General features: G+C 34.0%; 1 protein-coding gene and 1 long non-coding RNA gene across 7 annotated transcripts in view; both read left to right on the top strand.

Annotated features, from left to right (window-relative positions):
- The window catches only part of LOC136855443 (uncharacterized), a 71,820-nt gene extending 66,128 nt beyond the window's left edge, over positions 1-5,692 (top strand). For all 6 annotated transcript variants that reach the window (XM_067132484.1, XM_067132486.1, XM_067132487.1 and 3 more), the window contains exons 5-9: positions 1,128-1,343; positions 1,979-2,426; positions 3,791-3,986; positions 4,752-4,857; positions 5,240-5,692. In XM_067132484.1, coding sequence (XP_066988585.1) covers positions 1,128-1,343; positions 1,979-2,426; positions 3,791-3,986; positions 4,752-4,857; positions 5,240-5,323 — 1,050 coding nt within the window. In that variant the 3' untranslated portion in view covers positions 5,324-5,692. The remainder of the gene's footprint in view (positions 1-1,127; positions 1,344-1,978; positions 2,427-3,790; positions 3,987-4,751; positions 4,858-5,239) is intronic.
- Positions 5,693-14,961: 9,269 nt separating this feature from the next.
- LOC136855439 (uncharacterized) lies at positions 14,962-19,896 on the top strand. Its single transcript, XR_010858036.1, has 4 exons — positions 14,962-15,055; positions 16,950-17,074; positions 17,880-18,009; positions 19,083-19,896. It is a non-coding gene; the product is annotated as an uncharacterized lncRNA (long non-coding RNA).
- Positions 19,897-20,396: the final 500 nt, after the last annotated feature.

Raw genomic sequence — 20,396 nt, 5'->3', positions numbered from 1 at the left:
TCTAGTTACCCGCGGTATTTTGTATATTTTCGTGGTTACCTTCAGTATTGGTAAGTATTTGTTTGTGACTGCGTTACCACGTACGATATATCATTCAGATAAGTAAGAAATGAATTAAACGCAGTTGTAAGTATAATATATAGGTACTTCTGGTATTTGGAAATTTTGGTACTTGTAAATTTATGCTGTGACTGGATGTGTAAATGGTAAGAGGGACTTCTTATGTTGGATTATCATTAACTACTTCTATTTACTCGACGTCTTCTAATAGAATGTAATTTATAATATAGTGAGAAGGTTTAAAGGACAAAGTTATAAAAGTACTCGAAATATTCATACTAACACAGAAGTACCAGATTTTTACCTATTTAAATGATATTATACTTGGGAATATTAATCTATTTCCAGTACTCTAGAAGTTCCAAGCAGACTTCATGATAAACATGTTGCCTTTGCTTTACTCTTTTTATTCTTTACTTCTCTTGGGTTTTTCTCTGCTTGTAAGAATAAGCAAAGACAAGTATATTGATGATAAAATCCATGACATACTGCGTCATGTGGTGGAAGTTGCTTTTAATGTCAAGACATTTTGTGGGGATTATTTTTCATCCCAAGACATTTTCATTACCGAAAGCAGTTATTTTTATGCCAGGACATTTTATTAAACTAGGAAAGAACCGTATTTAATATGACATCAAGTTATTAATTTCTTTTTAACATTAGATTTTGTTACTGACAAATGTTAGAAGTTTCTTCACCAGATAACACCAACAGAAAAGAATTTGGCAGTGCAGATCGCTGTACTTTTTTCAGAATACAGTTAGGATGTTTTCTTACTTCCTTACTTTACAGTTACTCAAGGTTCAGATTCACTTAACGAGGCATATTTACTTAACACCTTTCCTCAGAAAGTCAAGGGTTCTCGTCAAAACTTCCCATAACTGTTACTTTCATAAGCTCAGTTTTCATATCTTTGTCTCTTTTATTTTCGAGTTTTCCACACTTATTTACTTTACAGACACTAAAGGATCAGATTCATTTATCAAGGGTTCTACCACAGAGGTTTTTATCATAGATATTAATTTCAAAAGCTCAGATTTCATACCTTTCGCCTCATCTGCTTCCAGTTGCTGATTCCCATCAGCCAAGTCGCGAGCGTCCAGAAAGAGAGGACGGCCAAGATCATCCCGAACGCCGTGGGGCTCCAGACGATCGATGGCAAGAGCTACGTCTTCGGCTCCCTCCTCTCGAGGGACTCCACCTACAAACTCATGACCCACCTGTGGAAGAAGGCCCAGATGATACAGGACAGCGACAGCGAGCCGCCTTCAGGAGTTCCGGGGGTGAGTTGGAGCCGAGTGGTAGAATGTAGCGGTTGATTTTAACCTGGATTTGTTGTCACTTTTGTGGTTGGGTTATTATTATTATTATTATTATTATTATTATTATTATTATTATTATTATTATTAGTTCCTTTACTATACTGCACCAACATAAAACTTCCCTGACAGTTTTCGGAAATAATGAAAGTGTCTCAGAGTTAATTTTCCTTAATCTTCAGATAATCAAGACTTTACTGAGAATAAGAATTTAATAAGGATTTAATGAGAATAAAAATTTAATGAGAGTTTAATGAGAATAAGAACTTAATAAGAATTTAATGAATAAGAATTTAATGAGAATTTAATGTGAATAAGAATTTAATGAGAATTCAAGAGAATAAGAATTTAATAAGGATTTAATGAGAACAAGAATTTAATGAGAATTCAGCGAGAATAAAAATTTATTCAGAATTTCATAAGACTGAGAAATAATAAGAATGTAATGAGATTTCAATGAGAATAAGAATTTAATGAGTATTTAATGAGACTGAGAAATAATAAGAATTTAATGAGAATAATGATTTAATGAAAAGTCAGGTAGAGTAAGAATTTAACGGGAATGAGAATTTAACGCGAATTATTCCTCATCTCCCCAGACCGTGGAGGACGACTGCGACGACTCAGGCTCCGGCAGCGGCGAGAGTTTCGCCGACGAGGACCAACCCGACGGCGGCGGGAGCTACCTAGCCAGCGCCGCCATCACCACCCTCACGGGCGTCGCCAGCTCAGCGGCGGCGCCCTGGACCTCCAGAGACCCTTCGGCCGCCACGACGATGACCACCACTTCCCCCACGGCGGCTCTGACCTCCTCCTCCTCCTCCTCCGCCGCCGCTGTGGCCTCCACTCTGACCTCCACGTTACTCACCAGTCCGAATATTGTCGCTTCGGGCGCCGGCAACACCATAGCTCTGTCGAGTATCAACGAAGCGGCGGCTGTGTCGCTCCGGCGCGACAGTCTGACGGCGACGAAGAGCAGTCTGGAGTCCACGGAGAGCGAAGACAGGGGCCTGCTGGGGTGGCTGACGGAGGGGACGTTAGTCAAAAGTGAGTTTTTAAAATTTTTTTTTATTAGTCACTTTCCAGCTGGGACATTAGCTAAAAACTAGTTATACACACACATTATATATATACATATGTGTATGTATATACATATTTATATATGTATGTGTATATATGTATGTATGCATATATATATACTTTTAATTTCCTAGCTGGAGTCTTGAATTTCTGGTATAAGAAAAAATTACGAATTTCCACAACTTGTTACTGTAATTTGAAAGCGTTGTATCCTACAGGACTTGAATATTCATCTCTACTTAATGGTCCTCTTTAAATATTCAAGTGGTACACTTCCAGGATGTAAATCTCTTATAAGTTACTAAAATAACGTAAAGTACGAAGTCTCTTGTCCATTTCCATTCAGTATTTCTTTTTAGAAATAAATAACAAAGGATAAATTTGCCTGTCTCGTTCATTTTAAGCCTTTTGAGCCTATGTCCTCATCACTTTTACATTCATATAAAGCTGTAGCTATAAAGCCACACTTGGTATTGGTATCCCTCAGTATCATCACAAGGATCTTGATGTGAAAAAGATAACAATATCCTTTGAAAAGTTTGTTTGCCTGTGCTAAAAAGAAGTCATATGATTAATAAGCTAAAATAAATAACTAGGATGTCATATTTATTTCCCAATCTCTGAAATTTTAAACAGCATATGGTTAAGAAATTAATATAGATCGGATGTCATATTTATTTTCCCAATCTTTATGAAGATTTTATATTATGGTTAAGAAATTAATATAAATCGGATGTCATATCCATTTCCCAAACTTTATGAAAATTTTAATATTATGGTTAAGAAATTAATATAAATAGGGTGTCATATTTATTTCCCAATCTTTATGAAATAGTTAATATTATGGTTAAGAAATTAATATAAATAGGATGTCATATTCATTTCCCAATTTTTATGAAAATTTTAATATTATGTTTAAGGAATTAATATAAATAGGATTTCATATTTTTTTCCCAATCTTTATGAAAATGTTAATGTTATGGTTAAGAAATTAATATAAATAGGATTTCATATTCATTTCCCAAAATTTATGAAAATGTTAATATTATGGTTAAGAAATTAATATAAATAGGATGTCACATTCATTTCCCAAAGTTTATGAAAATTTTAATATTATGGTTAAGAAATTAATATAAATAGGATGTCATATTCATTTCCCAAAATTTATGAAAAGTTTAATATTATGGTTAAGGAATTAAAATAAATAGGATGTCACATTTATTTCCCAAAATCTGTGAAATTATCAACAATACATTATAGCCAGCCATAACAGCTGTCACGTCTAAAGCCCCCACTGGCAAACTTACCAAGCATCCTTAATCCTTCCACAGCCTGTTGTAGGATGGGCAGTATTCCTTTGAGGTTAATAGGAGACGCCATGAGAGAGATTTGGGCGCTCCCAAGGACGTCTCTCTTGCTCCTGATTTCCACGATGCTGCTGCTTATGCTGTTCGCGTCTGCTGCTTTCATGCTGCACAGGGTCGATGTCCTGAGCCAGCAGCTTGGCCTCGAGAAATACGACGAGTAGTAAGTGGCAGTTTCCTTTCAAGAGAGAGAGAGAGAGAAGAGGCGGTGGGTGGCCTTCCGTCAACATTTTATTTTGCATTTAGGAATCTTGGTCTTTCTTATACGAGAGAGAGAGAGAGGTGGATTATTTGTCAACATTTAATTTTGCATTTAGGAATCTTGGTCTTTCTTATACGAGAGAGAAAGAGGTGGATTGTTTCAACATTTAATTTGCATTTAGGAATCTTGAGAGAGAGAGAGAGAGAGAGAGAGAGGAGAGAGAGAGAGGGGAGATGGATTATTTGTCAGCATTTAATTTTGCATTTAGGATCTTGGTCTTGCTTATACGAGAGAGAGAGGAGAGAGAGAGAGGTGGATTACTTGTCAACTTTTAATTTTGCATATAGGAATCTTGGTCTTTTTCATACGAGAGAAAGCTGCTGATTCTTGCATATTTGGGTTTTTTGCTGAGGCTGATCTGTGACACTGTTTTTCATAATTCAGAAGTTTCAAAGTTTGTTCATTAATTGCTAAACCGAATATTTTCATATTCTACAGAGAAGTAACAAAACAATTTGAGTTATTTATTTGAAATTTTAATATTGAAAGCAGTAAGTCCCTTCAGTTGGGAAAAGAATTATTGTGTTACTGATTTTTATAGAAATTAGAGTCCAGCAGATCTTACATTGCACTGAAAAACGGACTATGAAATAGAGCACTTTAGAGTTAAAAGTTTTACCATAATTGCTCTTGTTATATCTTTACTAATTCCATCAAATTTTACAGCGATGGCATGTATGAGGAGGTCCTTCAAATGCAACAGCGTTTGCACGCTGCAGCCTCGTCGGAAATTGAAAAGACCCTTAGTATACAATTGAAGCATATTGCCACGGTAAGGACTTACGTGTAACCACCTTCAGGTCATACACTAGGCCATGCACTCTGCAACTCGACCTATAAAATGCCTGAGAGATTTGTCTAAATGCAAAGTTTATTCATAAAAATGCTCTCTTCATAATCTTTCTTTAGGTGGCATACTGTCACGTAGTAGGCCTACTGTAAACAATCTGATCGACCTATAAAATGCCTGAGAGATTTGTCTAAATGCAAAGTTTATTCATAAAAATATTCTCTTCATAATCATTCTTTTGGTGGCATACTGTCACGTAGTAGGCCTACTGTAAACAATCTGATGGAGATTCAGCAACTCGAGAACTTGAGTGTGATATCCTGTGCGACGTCCTACGATCTGAATCACGAATCTTCTCTTGCAGGTCCGGCAATCCCTAGAAGCCTTGGTAGTGCTGTTCAACAAGGAACCGCCAGTGAACACAGCACGCATCCCTGACAATACGTAACAGCAGCTGTTCTAGGGTTGTTGGTCGATCTATAGCCCTCAGTTCCACAAACTCTTTCAAGGGAGACGCTTCCTGTTTTAAGCTGAAAGTTTCGCAGATAATCGTAAAGCCTTATTATATCCAGAAGTCGATAGATGATAAACGTCCTGCATTCAGTTTTCAGTGGGGCAGGATCTCAGAAAATCGCAGTAGTACTTTCATTCCGAACTGGAAGATGGAAGGTTAAGGGACATCTACCACAGATAATAATAAATAAACGAGAATTATTCAGGAGAGTACCACTGTCATGGAACAATAATTCTTGATGAGAGGCTCGCGGACGGAAAGCTAAAGTGGTTGTTGAAGAAAATTCTTAAAAAAAAAAAAAAAGCTTCAAGTCTGCTTCTAAAATTTATTGAGCTTTTCCTGTCAGGCATCATTTTGGAAGCTTTATACCGGACGTAGGTCATTATGATATGTTTTCCCGTACGTTGTATGAATTCATTTATGAGAACCCAGTTGATTTCGGCCAAATTTGCTGTGCCATGCTTGTGAATTGGGCGGTTGCAAATTGAAAGTCTTGACAATGGTGAGATGTGGTCCCTTTGCAGAATGGACTTCAGATGAGAAAGGACCATCTCAGCGCTGAAAAAACACATATTCAGGGATGTTTTTGTAATGAAATTTCAACTTAAAGGCTTAAAAATGAATCAAATTTATCAACTTTATAAGAATTTTATCTTCTTGGCTCTAGGTTGACATCGGAAGTTTAATTCACTAAGATATAGAAGCTTGAGGAACAATAAACTAGTCATTTTACAGTATTCTAGATCCCCTAGCGACAGCACGCTTAGTTCCAGATTCCATTCTACGGCTTTGACATCGTTAGATCGGTGATTCCCGACCTCAGGAGGGAGTCACGTGGCAATTATTCATCGTGGAAGACCTATATAGTAAACCCATTTGGGTTTGAAGTACCGTAGTTAATTACGATTTTTCCTCTTATGCAGGAACATTTACAAAACAATAAGGTTGTGATTCTAGACATCAATTTTTTAAGAAAAACAACAAACCATCTTGCTTTTTCGAATAGCATCGAGAGAAAGTAGTGGCCTGGGATTACGTGTGAAAGTTTTTTTTCGGAAGGAGACTTTCTAAAGTAGACTTTCATATGTAAGAAGAGACGTCCTTCTGATACCTTTCGTGAGAAACGCGGACAAGCAAATAAAAGACAACGTAAGAAAGGATATTTTGAAAGGTTCCTCCGGGACAAATCTTTCGCATGTAGTCGCTCCTTCGTCTTCAGTGACCTTGTGTCCTTGTTCTTGGCTGATCTAAGGAGCTGTGGGACTACAGTGGCAGATGGTAGGATGAAATAGTATGGATAGGTCCGGGGGTCTTCCCAATCCTAAGCTGTAGAACGTCAGTAATGAAGGTAGTGATTCTGTTCATTTCTACATACATACATACACACACTATCTATATATATATATATATATATATATATATATATATATATATATATATATATATATATATATATATATATATATATATATATATATATATATAATGGCATTTAATATATATTCATTTTTGTGTATTGGCTAATAAATATGATTTTTTGTGTATTGAGAATAGCAAATATAAAAGTATTAATAACTTGTATATGACATCAGGTTCTCAGCAACCTAGGAAAATTTTCAAGGCATTTACAAGTGTTTTTCGTTCACTACATGTATAAATATAAATTCACACATATAAATATAATTCATATACAAATATAAATGCATACATTTATATATGCCGTTAGTTTTTTTTTTTTTGGGGGCAGGGTGCACTTGGGATTCAAAGACAATCTGGACCTATCCTCTTGCTGTCTTAAACCACCCGTTCCTGCGATAGTCTTTAATAAAACTAAAATCTATTCAATGACATGCATACACATTTTATCATCTTCATGATTTTTTTTTTTTTTTTTTTTACATTGTGGACCAAGACCCAGTCACTTTTAACCCTCTGAGGCAGATCTCCAAATGGTTTTGTTTTCCTTAGTAGGGCTGTAAGCTGTTATTATTAATTATTTATTGTTATATTTTTCTCTCGTCTTTTGTCTCAGTCTTGGTTCATCCCTTACATTTCCTCCCAAGCTTCCCAATCTCATTCTTCTATGTATGTATGTATATATTATATATATATATATATATATATATATATATATATATATATATATATATATGTATACATATATACATATATATATATATATATATATATATATATATATATATATATATATATACATATATATAAATATATATATATATATATATATATATATATATATATAATATATATGTATATATATATATATATATATATATATATGTATGTATAAGCACTTGTATATACTGTACTGTATTTATTTATATATATATATGCACATGTATATTGATTTTATTCATTACATTCCCATTTCAATTTAGACTTACCCTGTTGCAGTTGTTATTATGAGTTATGTTAAAATCTCTCACAACATTTATATATTGTGAATTTCTATCTGGATTTCTGTCAGAACTATCCAAGAATTAGTAATGACTCATGAAATGAAGTTTTGCGTTGAAGAATGTAATATTTTTCTATTTTTCAAAGAGAAAGTACCTCTTTTAATTGTTGTCCAGTATTTAAGGCATTCGTTTGGAATACTTTACTGTTTGTGCTTAATTTTTTTAATTGTATAATTCTTGTTATTATCATCATCATCATTGTTATTATTGGTATTCTTGGTCACCAGATTTCTAAAGTAACCTCAAGTTTATTGGCTGAATAAAAATTAGTATCTTGATCTCCTTATCAGGTGCTTCAAATCATATCTTCTTCACCCCAACTTATTTCAATATTTTGGTTTTCATTTCACTTTTAGCTGTGATATCCAGCTTAAAATTAAGACATTTTGATAAACCGGACCTTTTCTCCCATGTGATTGGTGATTAGTATTATTGTATCAACGTTGTGATGGTGTATAATACTGTATATTGGTATTTTTATAGATTTAACCACTGTGGCCAATTCTGTGGTGATAAAAATTCAAACTTAAGTATACCAGCTTGTTTTACTGATAGGAACTTTAAAAGAAAGTTGACTCTAATTGTTGGCATTGTCATTGTTTTAAGAAAAATGTAAGAGCACTTATTGAAAGTGATATATAAGTAATATTTTATTATTTTTCAAAGGATTGGATAACTTGAAACCAAGTAACATTAGGCTTTGCAGATTTGAAGCATTGCAATTTATGAATGTTGTGTCCCTCGAATTTCAGTGGAAAATATTCCATTTTTCTGTTTTTCAGAAGTCTGAGTGTGTCATTTGATTTTCCAGTCTTACGAGGAAACATATACCTATGCTAAAATTATATACGTTTTGGAATATAGTCATTGTTGATAAGTGGTAAATCATTACCAATGTCAGTGGCATTCTTTTGTTGCAGGTTGAGTTATTGTACAAAATAGTATGGTTTGAAATATTCTGATATTTTAATTTTTATGGTAATATTTACTTGGAAAATATTTATAAATTACTCCCTTCTTCTAAAGCAGAAACCTTGAAGGTGACATTGATAGTAAAATTCTTCTTTTCAGTTGTATTTAATGGAAAGATTCTCTCAAAAAAGTGAGTTAATTGTTATTATTGCCACAGTTTTTAAGCTGTAACAATTCAAGAATCATTTTTCATGACGCACATCTTTGTTTACTGATAATGATTAAAAAGTCAAATTGAAACAAAACATTAATACTCCGAAATCAGGTCATTGGCATTGCCTACAAAAATAAAATTGATCAGGAGATTGGCCATATGTCAGTAAAGTATTAAAAAAACAAAGGATTTTTCTGACTGTTTATAAGTACTGTGCTAGAACATTGCTGTAACAGCCCTGTGAGAGAAAAGATTTTTAAGCTCCATGATAATAAGTTAACTGATATATAATAATACTACAGCTATGTTAATAATAGCATGGTTGCTAATTTCACATTGTGGCTTCATTTCCTAAAATACATTGTAATCAGAATTATTTAGTCTCCAAACTGTTTTTAATAGAGCAACCAAATCTTGTCACTGCTTATTGTCTCATGTTCAAGATCACAGGAGTAAACCTTTGTAATGCCTGTGAATCATTTTATTTCGTTGTAACTGTAACAAGTATTGTGAGAACGAGAACCTAGATAACGGTTGATGAATGATATGAAAGTTACGTAAGGACAAATGCTTCTAAACTTGTGTTTTTATCAGTCATTAGTGTAATCAAGTTGCATTATATTCCAAACTTGCCCTTAAGCTGTTGGTGATGTACATAACCTACTTGTATCTAGGCTATACTTCATATTAAAAAGATATAGTTGAAACTGAAATAGACATAAGGTCCTCTGTTACGACGAAACAGAAGCTGTAAAAACATTGACGTACAGAACGTTGTAAAGATGCCAAAAGAAGGAAAGACACATCCTCGTTTGACATGTTCAAGTAGTTTGAATTGACCACCTAGAAGCTGGTTACTTAACATTGTGATACTAAAACTTTCCTAACACACACTGGTGCTTCATACTCTTAGGCTGGTAATATTACAGTAGAACTGTGACCTTGTTTTCACTATTAAGTCAAAAAGAAAGAAAGTGTATAGAATTTATTTTCAAAACGATATTAGTGTAGGGAGAGCTCCTGCTTTGAATTGGCAGTGTACCACACTGCATAGAAATAATGTATTGGCCTCGTCTATGAATTGGCAGTGATGTTTTGTGATAAATAAAAAGGCATAATTCAGAAATTCCTTTATCTAGGACACACGGATAATCTTAAGTCTAATGAAGCTTGTTATTGAAGGTACAAGCTCTGGTTAATGTATGTTGTATATTGTATTCCACGCTTTTCTGTACAACAGAACGTAATACAAGTGTATAAACTGAAATAGAGTAAAACTTGCTGTACTTTTAAACAAAGGTCTACTGAACTTTCCCCTATGTACAGGACTTATGTTTCCTTGTTTAAATATCCCTATTTCTTATATGTTTTGTAGTTTATTGTTCTTAGCATTGATAGTTGAATACTCTCTGTTGTTTAGTTGGTTTCATGTTCCTTTAAATATGTAATTATTTGAAGACTAAAGTCAATAGTGTATATATGAAATATTTGATACTGATTATGAATTAATTTTGAATAGATTATTGATATCCTGTACTGAGTTGTATATGTTTGTGATTATCGCATCCGTAAGGGATTTTCACGTAGACTATATCAGGTAATGGATAGCAGTGCCCTTCCATAGCAGGTCTATGAGCAGTGGATTTATCATTATTATTATCTTTGATATGTATATATATCGTGGTTTAAGCTGGTTTCTCCTGAAGACATGCACTACCATACAAGTACATACCATATACATTGGGATTCAGATGTTTGCACATAGGCTACAGTAAAAAGCCGTAATGTTCCTTTAATACATATTTGATATCATACTCTTTTTCATAATCATATTGATGCTGGAAAGTCATGTTCATGTTTTAGGTTTTCTTTCATTTTTTTGGATTCTGGAGGGTTCAGTTATACACACTTTCCAAAATAGTCTGTCTCATGATGAGGATGAGGGCACGAGAAAGGGAAAAAAAAAAAGACCTGCGGGTCGAAACTGGCAGCAGGCTTCCCTCCGCGTTCAGGACTCGAAATCATAGTTTTTAATGACACTGAAGTGACAAGATTCCATCCATCCATAGTACATATTCCAAGCAAACTTGTACACACCGTGGTTGGTTCAAGTTGCCTTCGTGTGAAGAGAACCAAGCATCGTCGTTACTCCTGTTGTGTATGGCACGGTACACAAAGACTCACTACAGTTTCTTGTACAGCACTGTGCCATTGTTTAACTGAATATCTTTTAACCTTCAACATACATCCCGTGTTAAGTTTGCCTACTCATGATATTCATTTGTATAGCCAGTGTGTGCTCACACTAATCATTTTCCAACATCCGGTCCTTCTTCACTTGTGTATGTCTATAAGCAGTTGTGATATCTACTTTCTAACGAGATTGTGACTGACGCTACTTCGCGTCGTAGAAAAAGTGAGCGTTTCTCCAAATCTCTCTTTGATCTGTGGAGTCGAGTTATTTATCGTCATTTTCCTTTCCTTTTTACCTCTGTCCTCTCTTCCCCCATTATCATTTGTGTCATCACTACATCATTTGCTTCTGAAAAATTACAATAAATTCTAGTTCTAAATGCAGCCTCAACAGAGACTGGTATTTCACTTACCTATTTAAATTAGAGATTTGAAACTTGAAATGCTTATACTTTTGTCCTTAGAGAAGTCAGTTTCCTTGAAATGAATTATTTATACGTTTCATGCATAAGTGTCTGTGGTGATTTTTCCATAGCTGTTGAAATCAGCCTCAGTTATCACAGGTGAAGGGGCAGAGTATTGAAGGAATTCTTTTTGACAATGTCAAACTTGTGTCTATAAGAAAGAGCAGTGAAATTACGCGTGTTGGTTGTAGTATCGGGAAAAAACATAGTATTTGAGAAAGTACGTTCTTTACTATCTACTGTATCTGATACTTCCACTTCATTACTATTGAGAGACAAGGCCAAGGAGGATTTTATCCGGTACTTCAACGTCAATGTTCATAAACTGAAACAAATTCGTTGATTTTGTTGAGTTTCACTATCATATTTATCATTTGGATAGTCTAAAGACCACAAGCCTGGTTTTTTTAATCCTCTTTTAGCCCATTCATCTTTACACTTCAAAAACTAAGTTGATATATGTGATAAATTAGAAAGCAAGAGCATAAAATAGAGATTAGTTGGAAGTAATGTGGCATAATAATTTACCACAGAGCCAGTTGATGACTTCCAAGAATTTCTTGGTTGATACCTTAGAATACTGAGAGTTACTACCACCTGGCAACACTATTAGTGGACCTATTTACGTATGTGTACTAATAATTAAAATCTGGCTTCAATGGGAGACTATGAACAAGTGTTTGGCAGAACCAAGGAAGACCAATCCGTCACTAACCTCTTCTTTAAACTTAGGCCCATTCAGGCAATTCCTTGTTCCCTTCCTTAAAATTGACACAAAAAAAAAAAAAAAAAATCAGCCAACGACTCTGTTACAGTTTCATCGCTGTAACTCGTTTGAATTACGACTGTCTTTGCTACTATGTATAGTACTACTTGAGGCCATTGTGGAAGGCGGGATTACTAATCAGCTGGCTTTTCAGTTTACATGAGTGGTGTGGTGTTAAAAATAAGGAAAATGGGATTGTAACATTTTTTATGACAAATCGTCAATTAGAAGTGGACATGGAGAACAAAGATATTATTGCTGTACGACCAAAAAGGTCAAAATAAGAAGTGTCAGAAAGGCGGAACAAGGATCTGGCAGCAGACTGAAAAAGAGAAGAATCAGTATTGCCTTGCTTGTGATTACTGTGTCACTGTGTGATTGGAAATAACAGTAATAGGGAGGAGCAGAGTTGGAAAAGAAGGGACGTGTCTGAGTTGTTGAGAGACTTGAAGAGGACAGTTCAAAAGTCTTTCCGGTTGGCCAAGGGGTTGCACTGGCCAGTGTCAAATCGCCTAGTTGTAATGTGCTGTATCAGTGGTCTGTCTTGACCTTGAGTCACAATGGCTTGAGTGAGTGTCAGTTTGTCTCTTAACCACATACTGTGAGAGTACTGTGTTCGATTAAGGAGAGGAATATAAAGTACTGTAAATGAACAAAATTTGCGTTTGATTTTGTAGAAGATGGAAAGAATTACGAGGAAGGAAGACTACAAAATACTGAAAATGAAATCAGCAATGTAATAAACAACTAGAGAAAGTGGTGACTGTAATTATCGATGGGTATATTAGGGTAGTGATTTAGCGAGGAAATTCTGGAAAATAAAACAGTAAAAACAACCTAGTAGTCGTTTATAATGTTACAGAATGTGTAGAACAAAGCACAGACGAGAGTCAAAGAAGCTAAGTTAAAGCAAACCATGGGATAACAAGTATAAAAATAGTAGAAACCAGTGGGTTAGGAAAAAAAGTAAACATTCCTCAACCTAACCTAAAATGAGGAAAACTAAAGATCTAGACCAAGGACAATATTTGTCAAAATCAAAAGTGAAAAGGAAAATGGACAGTAATCTGGAAAGCAATGAGTCTGATGGATATTCAGGAAACAAATGAAAGTATACAGTATATAATCTTTATAGTGCTAGGCCTAGCACACAAGAAAGATAAAGGTAGGCTACTAAGAGAATAACCCTAGCGGCGAAGAATGATGGTATATATAAAAAAAAAGGTAAATTGCACAGAAGGGAAAATTTTCGTTAGAGCCAAAGAGACGCCATTGCACGTATAATTATATAAGGAAAGTTAATATGTATATCCCTAAACAATAGGGAGTTCTGGGATATCTTCACTAAATATACAGGGTTTAACGAAGCAGAATTTAATGGAAATTAAATTTTTTAAAAATTTTTAGCAGAAATACATTAAAAAATAAAATAACTCTGAGTAAGTTTAGTAGAAAATATAAGTGACAGGAAAGACAAAAAGGTGGGAGATTAAATGACAACGTAAAGGAATCACGATAGCCTAGAAACATAAAGGATATAGAAAAAAAAGGAAATAATATGATGGTAAATATTTGTTTTTCTGTATACCGCAGTTCCTTTACTATCCTTGTCTTCATAGAAAATGCCCTCTCCCAAATCTCTCTCTCTCTCTCTCTCTCTCTCTCTCTCTCTCTCTCTCTCTCTCTCTCTCTCTCTTAGATGTGACAATAGCTATACCCTTTCTGAAAACTAGAATTTAACTATGTACCCCATTTTCAATCGTTTGCAAGTTTTCCGTTTCTAATTCTGTCAAATTATTACATTAGTATCTGTATAGTAATAATGTAATAATAATTATGAGAACTAGAAACTAAAACTTGCAAAGGATTGAAAATTTATTTATACAGTTGCAAAGGACAGGCAATGGGGTACATAGGTAAATACTGGGTGCCAGAAAAAGTACAGCTATTGTTATATTAATGGAATATTTCTAAGAAATGAAAGAAGATAACCACGGATATGCAAGGGAAATGTGGAAACAAATAGTAATGTCAGAGCAAACTTGAAAGGCAAAGCCAAATAAACACAGAAAATTGAAATAAAATACAAAATAGGAGAAAATGACTATTAAAATGGAAAATGGAGAGATATAGAAATACAGAAAATAAAATATACAAAATAAACAAGAAATGGAAAGGAGAAACTAAAGAATGGAAAATAGACGTAAAAATATACAAGAAATTGAAAGGAAAAACTAAAGAATATAACATAGACGTAAAAATATGCAAGAAACGAAAGGGAAGCTGAAGAAGATCAAAATATCCGTAGAAATACACAAGAAATAGACAGAGGAAACTAAAGCTCATGTTAAAGCAATCAATTACTTTTTTGAGCAAGAACGAGTTAATTTAAATTGAATATCATAAATACACATACAGGAAGAAGCAATGAAGGTAATTCCTGTAAAAAATGTATTAGATCTAATCCATTTTTTCTTAGTTTGCCAAAAGTATAAAAAGAAAGAAGTGAAATGATTGAACTGCAACAAAAAATATGACGAGAACACACCCGCCATAGCAATGGTCCTTGTCTGTTGTTTTGTCTGTTTACAAATACTTCTTAAAACTTTGTGGACGAGTTATTATATCTTTAATTTGGTAAGTTTTATTTTGTTATACCATAACGTTGTCGAAATACTTGCTACAATAATATTTTTGCAGCAATTTATGCAGCTCTATTTATTCAGCCTCGATAATTTGGGTAGACTACTTACGTCTGTCTCACGAGTAGAATATTTTTATTATTATTATTATTATTATTATTATTATTATTATTATTATTATTATTATTATTATTATTATTATTATTATATATTAATATATTAATGTCAGTATTCATTGGCTTAATGATGGAGGCACTGTTAAGGCTCATAATATTGTACAAATAATATTTATTTGATATTTATGGGCCGATCAAAAGTTTTACTTCTGAGCTCACCTTTACCAACAAAATTCAATTGTATAAGAGGCCTAGGCTTTTGCTGGGCAATATATCATACTTTAATTCTTTAGGATTATAAAATATCCTTTCAATAGGCCTATCCTGTTTGTAATAATTTAGGCATGGCTTATTCATCGGACAAAAATATTGTTTTTAGGGATTTAGGGTAGCCTAAGAAAGGAGGGTTTTAGTCAGGGATAGTGTAACCTAAACTTGTATGGTTAATTACCAGTTTGGAACAGGATTGATTCAGAGGTGTGTAGGTATTCTAGTTAATTATTTATTTACCGTAAAAGGGTTTTACTCTTGCTGCCATTTGCAGTGATTAAGGTCTGTAGGTCATGTGTTAGTGTGATATAACATTTATCGTATTTTACTTGCTTATCAGAGCCAAGGCTAAATTGTTTTTACTTAGGCTTTAGAAAAACTTGTCACTTTACAGTAATTAGGAAGAGGGTATTTTGTGCCAGTCCTGTGCAAAGTCTGCCGATAAGAGTGTGAATGCAAGGAGTACCATGCATGTGTACCTCTGAGATGAACAAACTGATTAAGGTGCAACAACAGTAGATGGAACAGTCAACATGTTAAGGTTAGGAGGAGGCAAAGCACAAAGCTAGATAAGTTGCGGAACCTAAATTAGGTTAGGTTTATGTGGTGTTTTGGTACCATTTCAGTAACACAAGCTGGCATAGTATTGGCCATTCCTACAATCCTATCCCTGTTGTGTCACTGACAAGGTACCAAAAATACCACGTAAACCTTACCTAATTTAGGTTCCGCGCCTTATCGCGGCTTTGTGCATTGCCTCTTCCTCTATAAGTTTGGCTTTTGTCCGTTGTAGGACCCCCATAAGAGGTTACCCTTTTCGGTTCATTATTCATTGTAAGCTTGTGATTCTGTAAACCCTTGGGTGGTGCCTGGTTGTCCCAGTGTATTTGTTGGTGGTCCCCAGATCATGCTCGTGAAACAGAGGGTCCATGCAGTTAGGCAAGGTAGCAGAGATGAAGCAGAACTCTAGGTGTTCTTGGGGCACTTGACAGACTACCTTAAGAGAGTTTTAATGATTGATCGAATGATTGTTTGATCCTTGCATGCCTGTCAGACAATCAAACATTAATGGAATATGAATTATTATATGCAATTTAATTACATTAAGTTGTTCAAATAAGCATTGTTAAATCTTGACACCAGATGTTAAAAGTGTCTTCCTAAAGTATTTGTTAAGGTAATGACAATGCTTACCCTTCTGTTATTTTTGGTATTGCACAAAGATTTGATCTAGTTCAAGATCATGTATAGTGTATGAAATTGGTAACAGAATAATTATTGGCATTTGATCTGGACATTACTGAATGGTATTTAAGCATTTACAATGATATGTTGCACTGCACCAGTAAGATGTTTTGACAAGTGAAATTGAGTACCAGTTCTGAAGTAATTGTAAGTGAAAGCTCATATATAATTATTTGTATCCAACCTTTTCCCTAAAATATGATTATATGTATCACCCCTTTTCCTGATACATAATTAATGTAGATTTTTTTTTTACAGACAAGGTTTCCCTTCAAGACCTATAGACATTTTGAGTCGATGTGTTTCAAGTACGTCCATAAAGGCAGTTTGATACAGCCAATAGAAGAAAACTGATAATATGCAGGAGTCAAATATTGAAATAGGTAAGTTTTTCTCTTGTCTAAATTGATAATCCTAGAACAAGCTCATGAATCTACTGAATGCTAAAAGGTCAATACAAGTGCAAAAATATTTGCAGTGTAGAAATGCATAAATCATTTGTGCTCTAAACACAAGTTATAGAGATTTTATACATCATTTGTATACTTCATAGGCTACAAGGTTGAACCTTGAGTTAAAACAGATGACTCCACTTATCATTTTCACAGAACATTATTATGAACTTGATTCATCCTCTGACTTTAGTTTGTTATTGAATGTCAGGTATGTTGTGCTGAATATATTTCATATACTATAGATGTTCATCCTGTGTGTCTAGTTTGTTAACAAAACCTATTTATTAAGTAGGTAAAGTATTCTATGGAAAGGGTACTACTAGCCACAGGAAGTAGGTCAACTGAGCTTTATATAGTAAACTAAGACTTATTTTCAGTAAGTTGTAGCCACTTGAAAAGGGGGTAACTTTAAGTAAAGGGTCATCTCAGAGCTCTTATGTACAAGTTCAAGAAGCCTTTATAGTTGAGCTCTACACTTAAAATGTAACTGATTTGTTCATAAAACTTGTGGTCTCTTCTCTCAAAAAAAGCAGTGGAGTATTCAAAGGAGAGTTTGCAGGACAATCATGGTTTCATTTGGAAGTTTATAAGCATTTCCTTCAAGTCAACTTGATGCATTTAGAAGACTTTGCTCAACAGCTTGAGATATAAATTGGAAAGTAAAAGGATTATAGTACCATTTAGTGGGCCTGAGCTGATGTTATTAGGATTTGATTAAATATTTTCCTTTTAGGTTGAGCTGCTATGAAAACAACAGTCAGTATGAGTACCTGAAGAATGAGGAGCCCTGTGCCTCCTAGATCTAAGTGGGCCAAGACCAGTGGATCATCAACTTCATCCTCACTACTGTCCCTAAGCTAAGGGTTTGGTTGCCTTGATGTGTCTTCAACTTTCTGATTCTCCATAGCTTGCAAGTTCTTGAAGAAATAATTGACAAATTTATTTGATGAATTTTTAAGAAAATCACCCAGGAAGTGGTGTAACACTTCATGGCAAACGTGTTTATTTTTTTAAATGTATGACTTGGGTGGGATAGAAATGGTTCTTCAGATGAAACTAAAGCTACAGTCAGAGATTTTGATTTTACAGCACAAAATGATGCAATTTAAGGTTTTAGACCTGGGCCTAGGACAGAATGAAACTAGGGAGATTTAAAGTGAAATTGAAACTTATAGACTTCCATTGCCTATAGCTGTTAGAAAAATCTGGGAAAGTATGTTGTTTTAGCATTCATAATTTGTACATATAAAAATCTTGGTATTGGGACATTTTAAAAGTATTTTAAAAGTCCTGCAGGACTATTTTTACTGCCAGTTCCCCATTGATAATGGGTCAGTTCAGTGTATTACATAGAAGTGCTTTGCTTTTTGACAAGTACCATGAGAAATTTTGTTAGTGATAGTAATAAATTACTTATTGAAATAATTGAACGAAGTATGGGAGCACTTGGAGCATTTAAGTCATATTGAAGAGAGGTGGTATATTGCTGGTGCTAAAAAAAAACTTAAACCTAATTAAATGATAGTTTCAAAATGGTCTTATAATTGTTATAGCCAGGCTCAGGTAATGATGATAATCATGATAAATAATTAAGTTATGGAACTATTTACTGCTGTTTACCAATTGAAACACTAAGACGCCTGTTAACAGTTTTCAGTAAAATCTGCATTGCAGTTTAATTTTCAGTTACTTTTAATGTTTGCTGTAGATATGACCAAATTTAAATTTCATTTCATTAAGATGTCCTGGATAAAAGCTTACAGACATTCAACACTTTCCCTAAAAGATTTTGTTGTTTCTGTGCCCTTCTTATTAAAAGGGGCCTGAATAATGGATGCCTGGGGCCTGGTTATAACTAATTATCTTTTATCGTAATACCCTGTAAGCTAAAGGATCTCAGCTTGACTTGTCATTAACTACTACTACACATCCTCAGGGAAGCATCTGGTAGCAAGCTTCAGTGGGAGAAGTTTAAGAAACACCATTCTCACCTTGGACGTTCACAAGTTTCTGCAGTGAAAGAAGCTAACTTTAGAGACAGCCACAGTTTCATTTATCAAATGTATATAATTTGTCAGAATGTCAGCTGTTTGTAATGAAAGATATGAAGTAGAAAAATATTGATATGAATGTTGGAAATAGTCATACTTTGTTATAGAGTGATTATAATCTTAGCTCTTTTGATTATTAAAATCAGGTTAGGGTTAAATTTATATTATTGTACAGGTGTTAGTTTATCAGGGTCATAACAGTGCCTGTTAACAATAAGCTCAGTCAAGTTCATCTTTGTTTCTTGGAATTTAAAAGTACTTAAGGGTGTAGGAGTCTTTAGGAGTAGTTCATATTTATTGTCTAAACCTGCATTTGGTTTAATATCAGCTATCAGATAACTGATATGATTCAGGGTACATATTTTTACATTCATTTCTTGTCAGTTTAACATTAGCTAAACAATAACTCAGTATTATTTGGGGGTACAGTACACAGCTTTTTACTCAAGTGAGTATTGTTACTAAAGTACCTTATCTAAAGCATTATTATCATGCTGTCTCTTCATAATTCAAGACTCTGCTAGCATATGAAGGTTCCAAAGTGGAGGTGTTACTGTAAGGATTGTTTTGTAATGTTGACAGTTATAATGTAGATAAATTATTTAATAAGTAACCTCAAAGTCATGGTTGCCTAAAGGAGAGTTTGGCACTACTGACTGTTATTTTAGGTAAATGAATTAGTTATTGAATGCTTTACTTTGAGGGTAATTTTTTTTCTGAATATTTTATAAGTTAATGAATCAGTAAGTGAACTAAAATTCAAAATGTTGCCTTAAAAGAAGGTTAGGTCTTGTTATAACAATAGTATCTTTAGGTATAGAATAAGTAAGTGCTCTTTTAAGAGAGAGTTTGAAAAGTGCATATGTGTGGTATATGAATTAATAAGCATTCTCATTAAAGGGAAGGGTGTATACATCTTAATGTTACATTTATAGGTAGACTTTATAGAAGGATTAAATATATCTTGAACTAGCCAATATTTTTGTAAGAGCACTAAATATTTACCAGACTTTTGTTATAAAGTTAAGTATACCTTAGTTTTACCAGACCACTTTAGCAGACTTATTAGCAAACGGAATACAGTAGTACCTATTTAATTAACTGCTATAATTAAGCAAAATATACAGATCTCTTTCCATGAAAGGTACTTACGAAGGGATAGATTTGAAAAATGTCAATTGGAGTAAGGTTAGGCTAAA

Source organism: Macrobrachium rosenbergii, chromosome 31, assembly GCF_040412425.1.
Source record: "Macrobrachium rosenbergii isolate ZJJX-2024 chromosome 31, ASM4041242v1, whole genome shotgun sequence".
In the NCBI taxonomy this organism is placed as follows: Eukaryota; Metazoa; Arthropoda; class Malacostraca; order Decapoda; family Palaemonidae; genus Macrobrachium; species Macrobrachium rosenbergii.
Note: the sequence above shows the minus strand (reverse complement) of the source record. Positions and strands in the feature narration are given on the sequence as shown.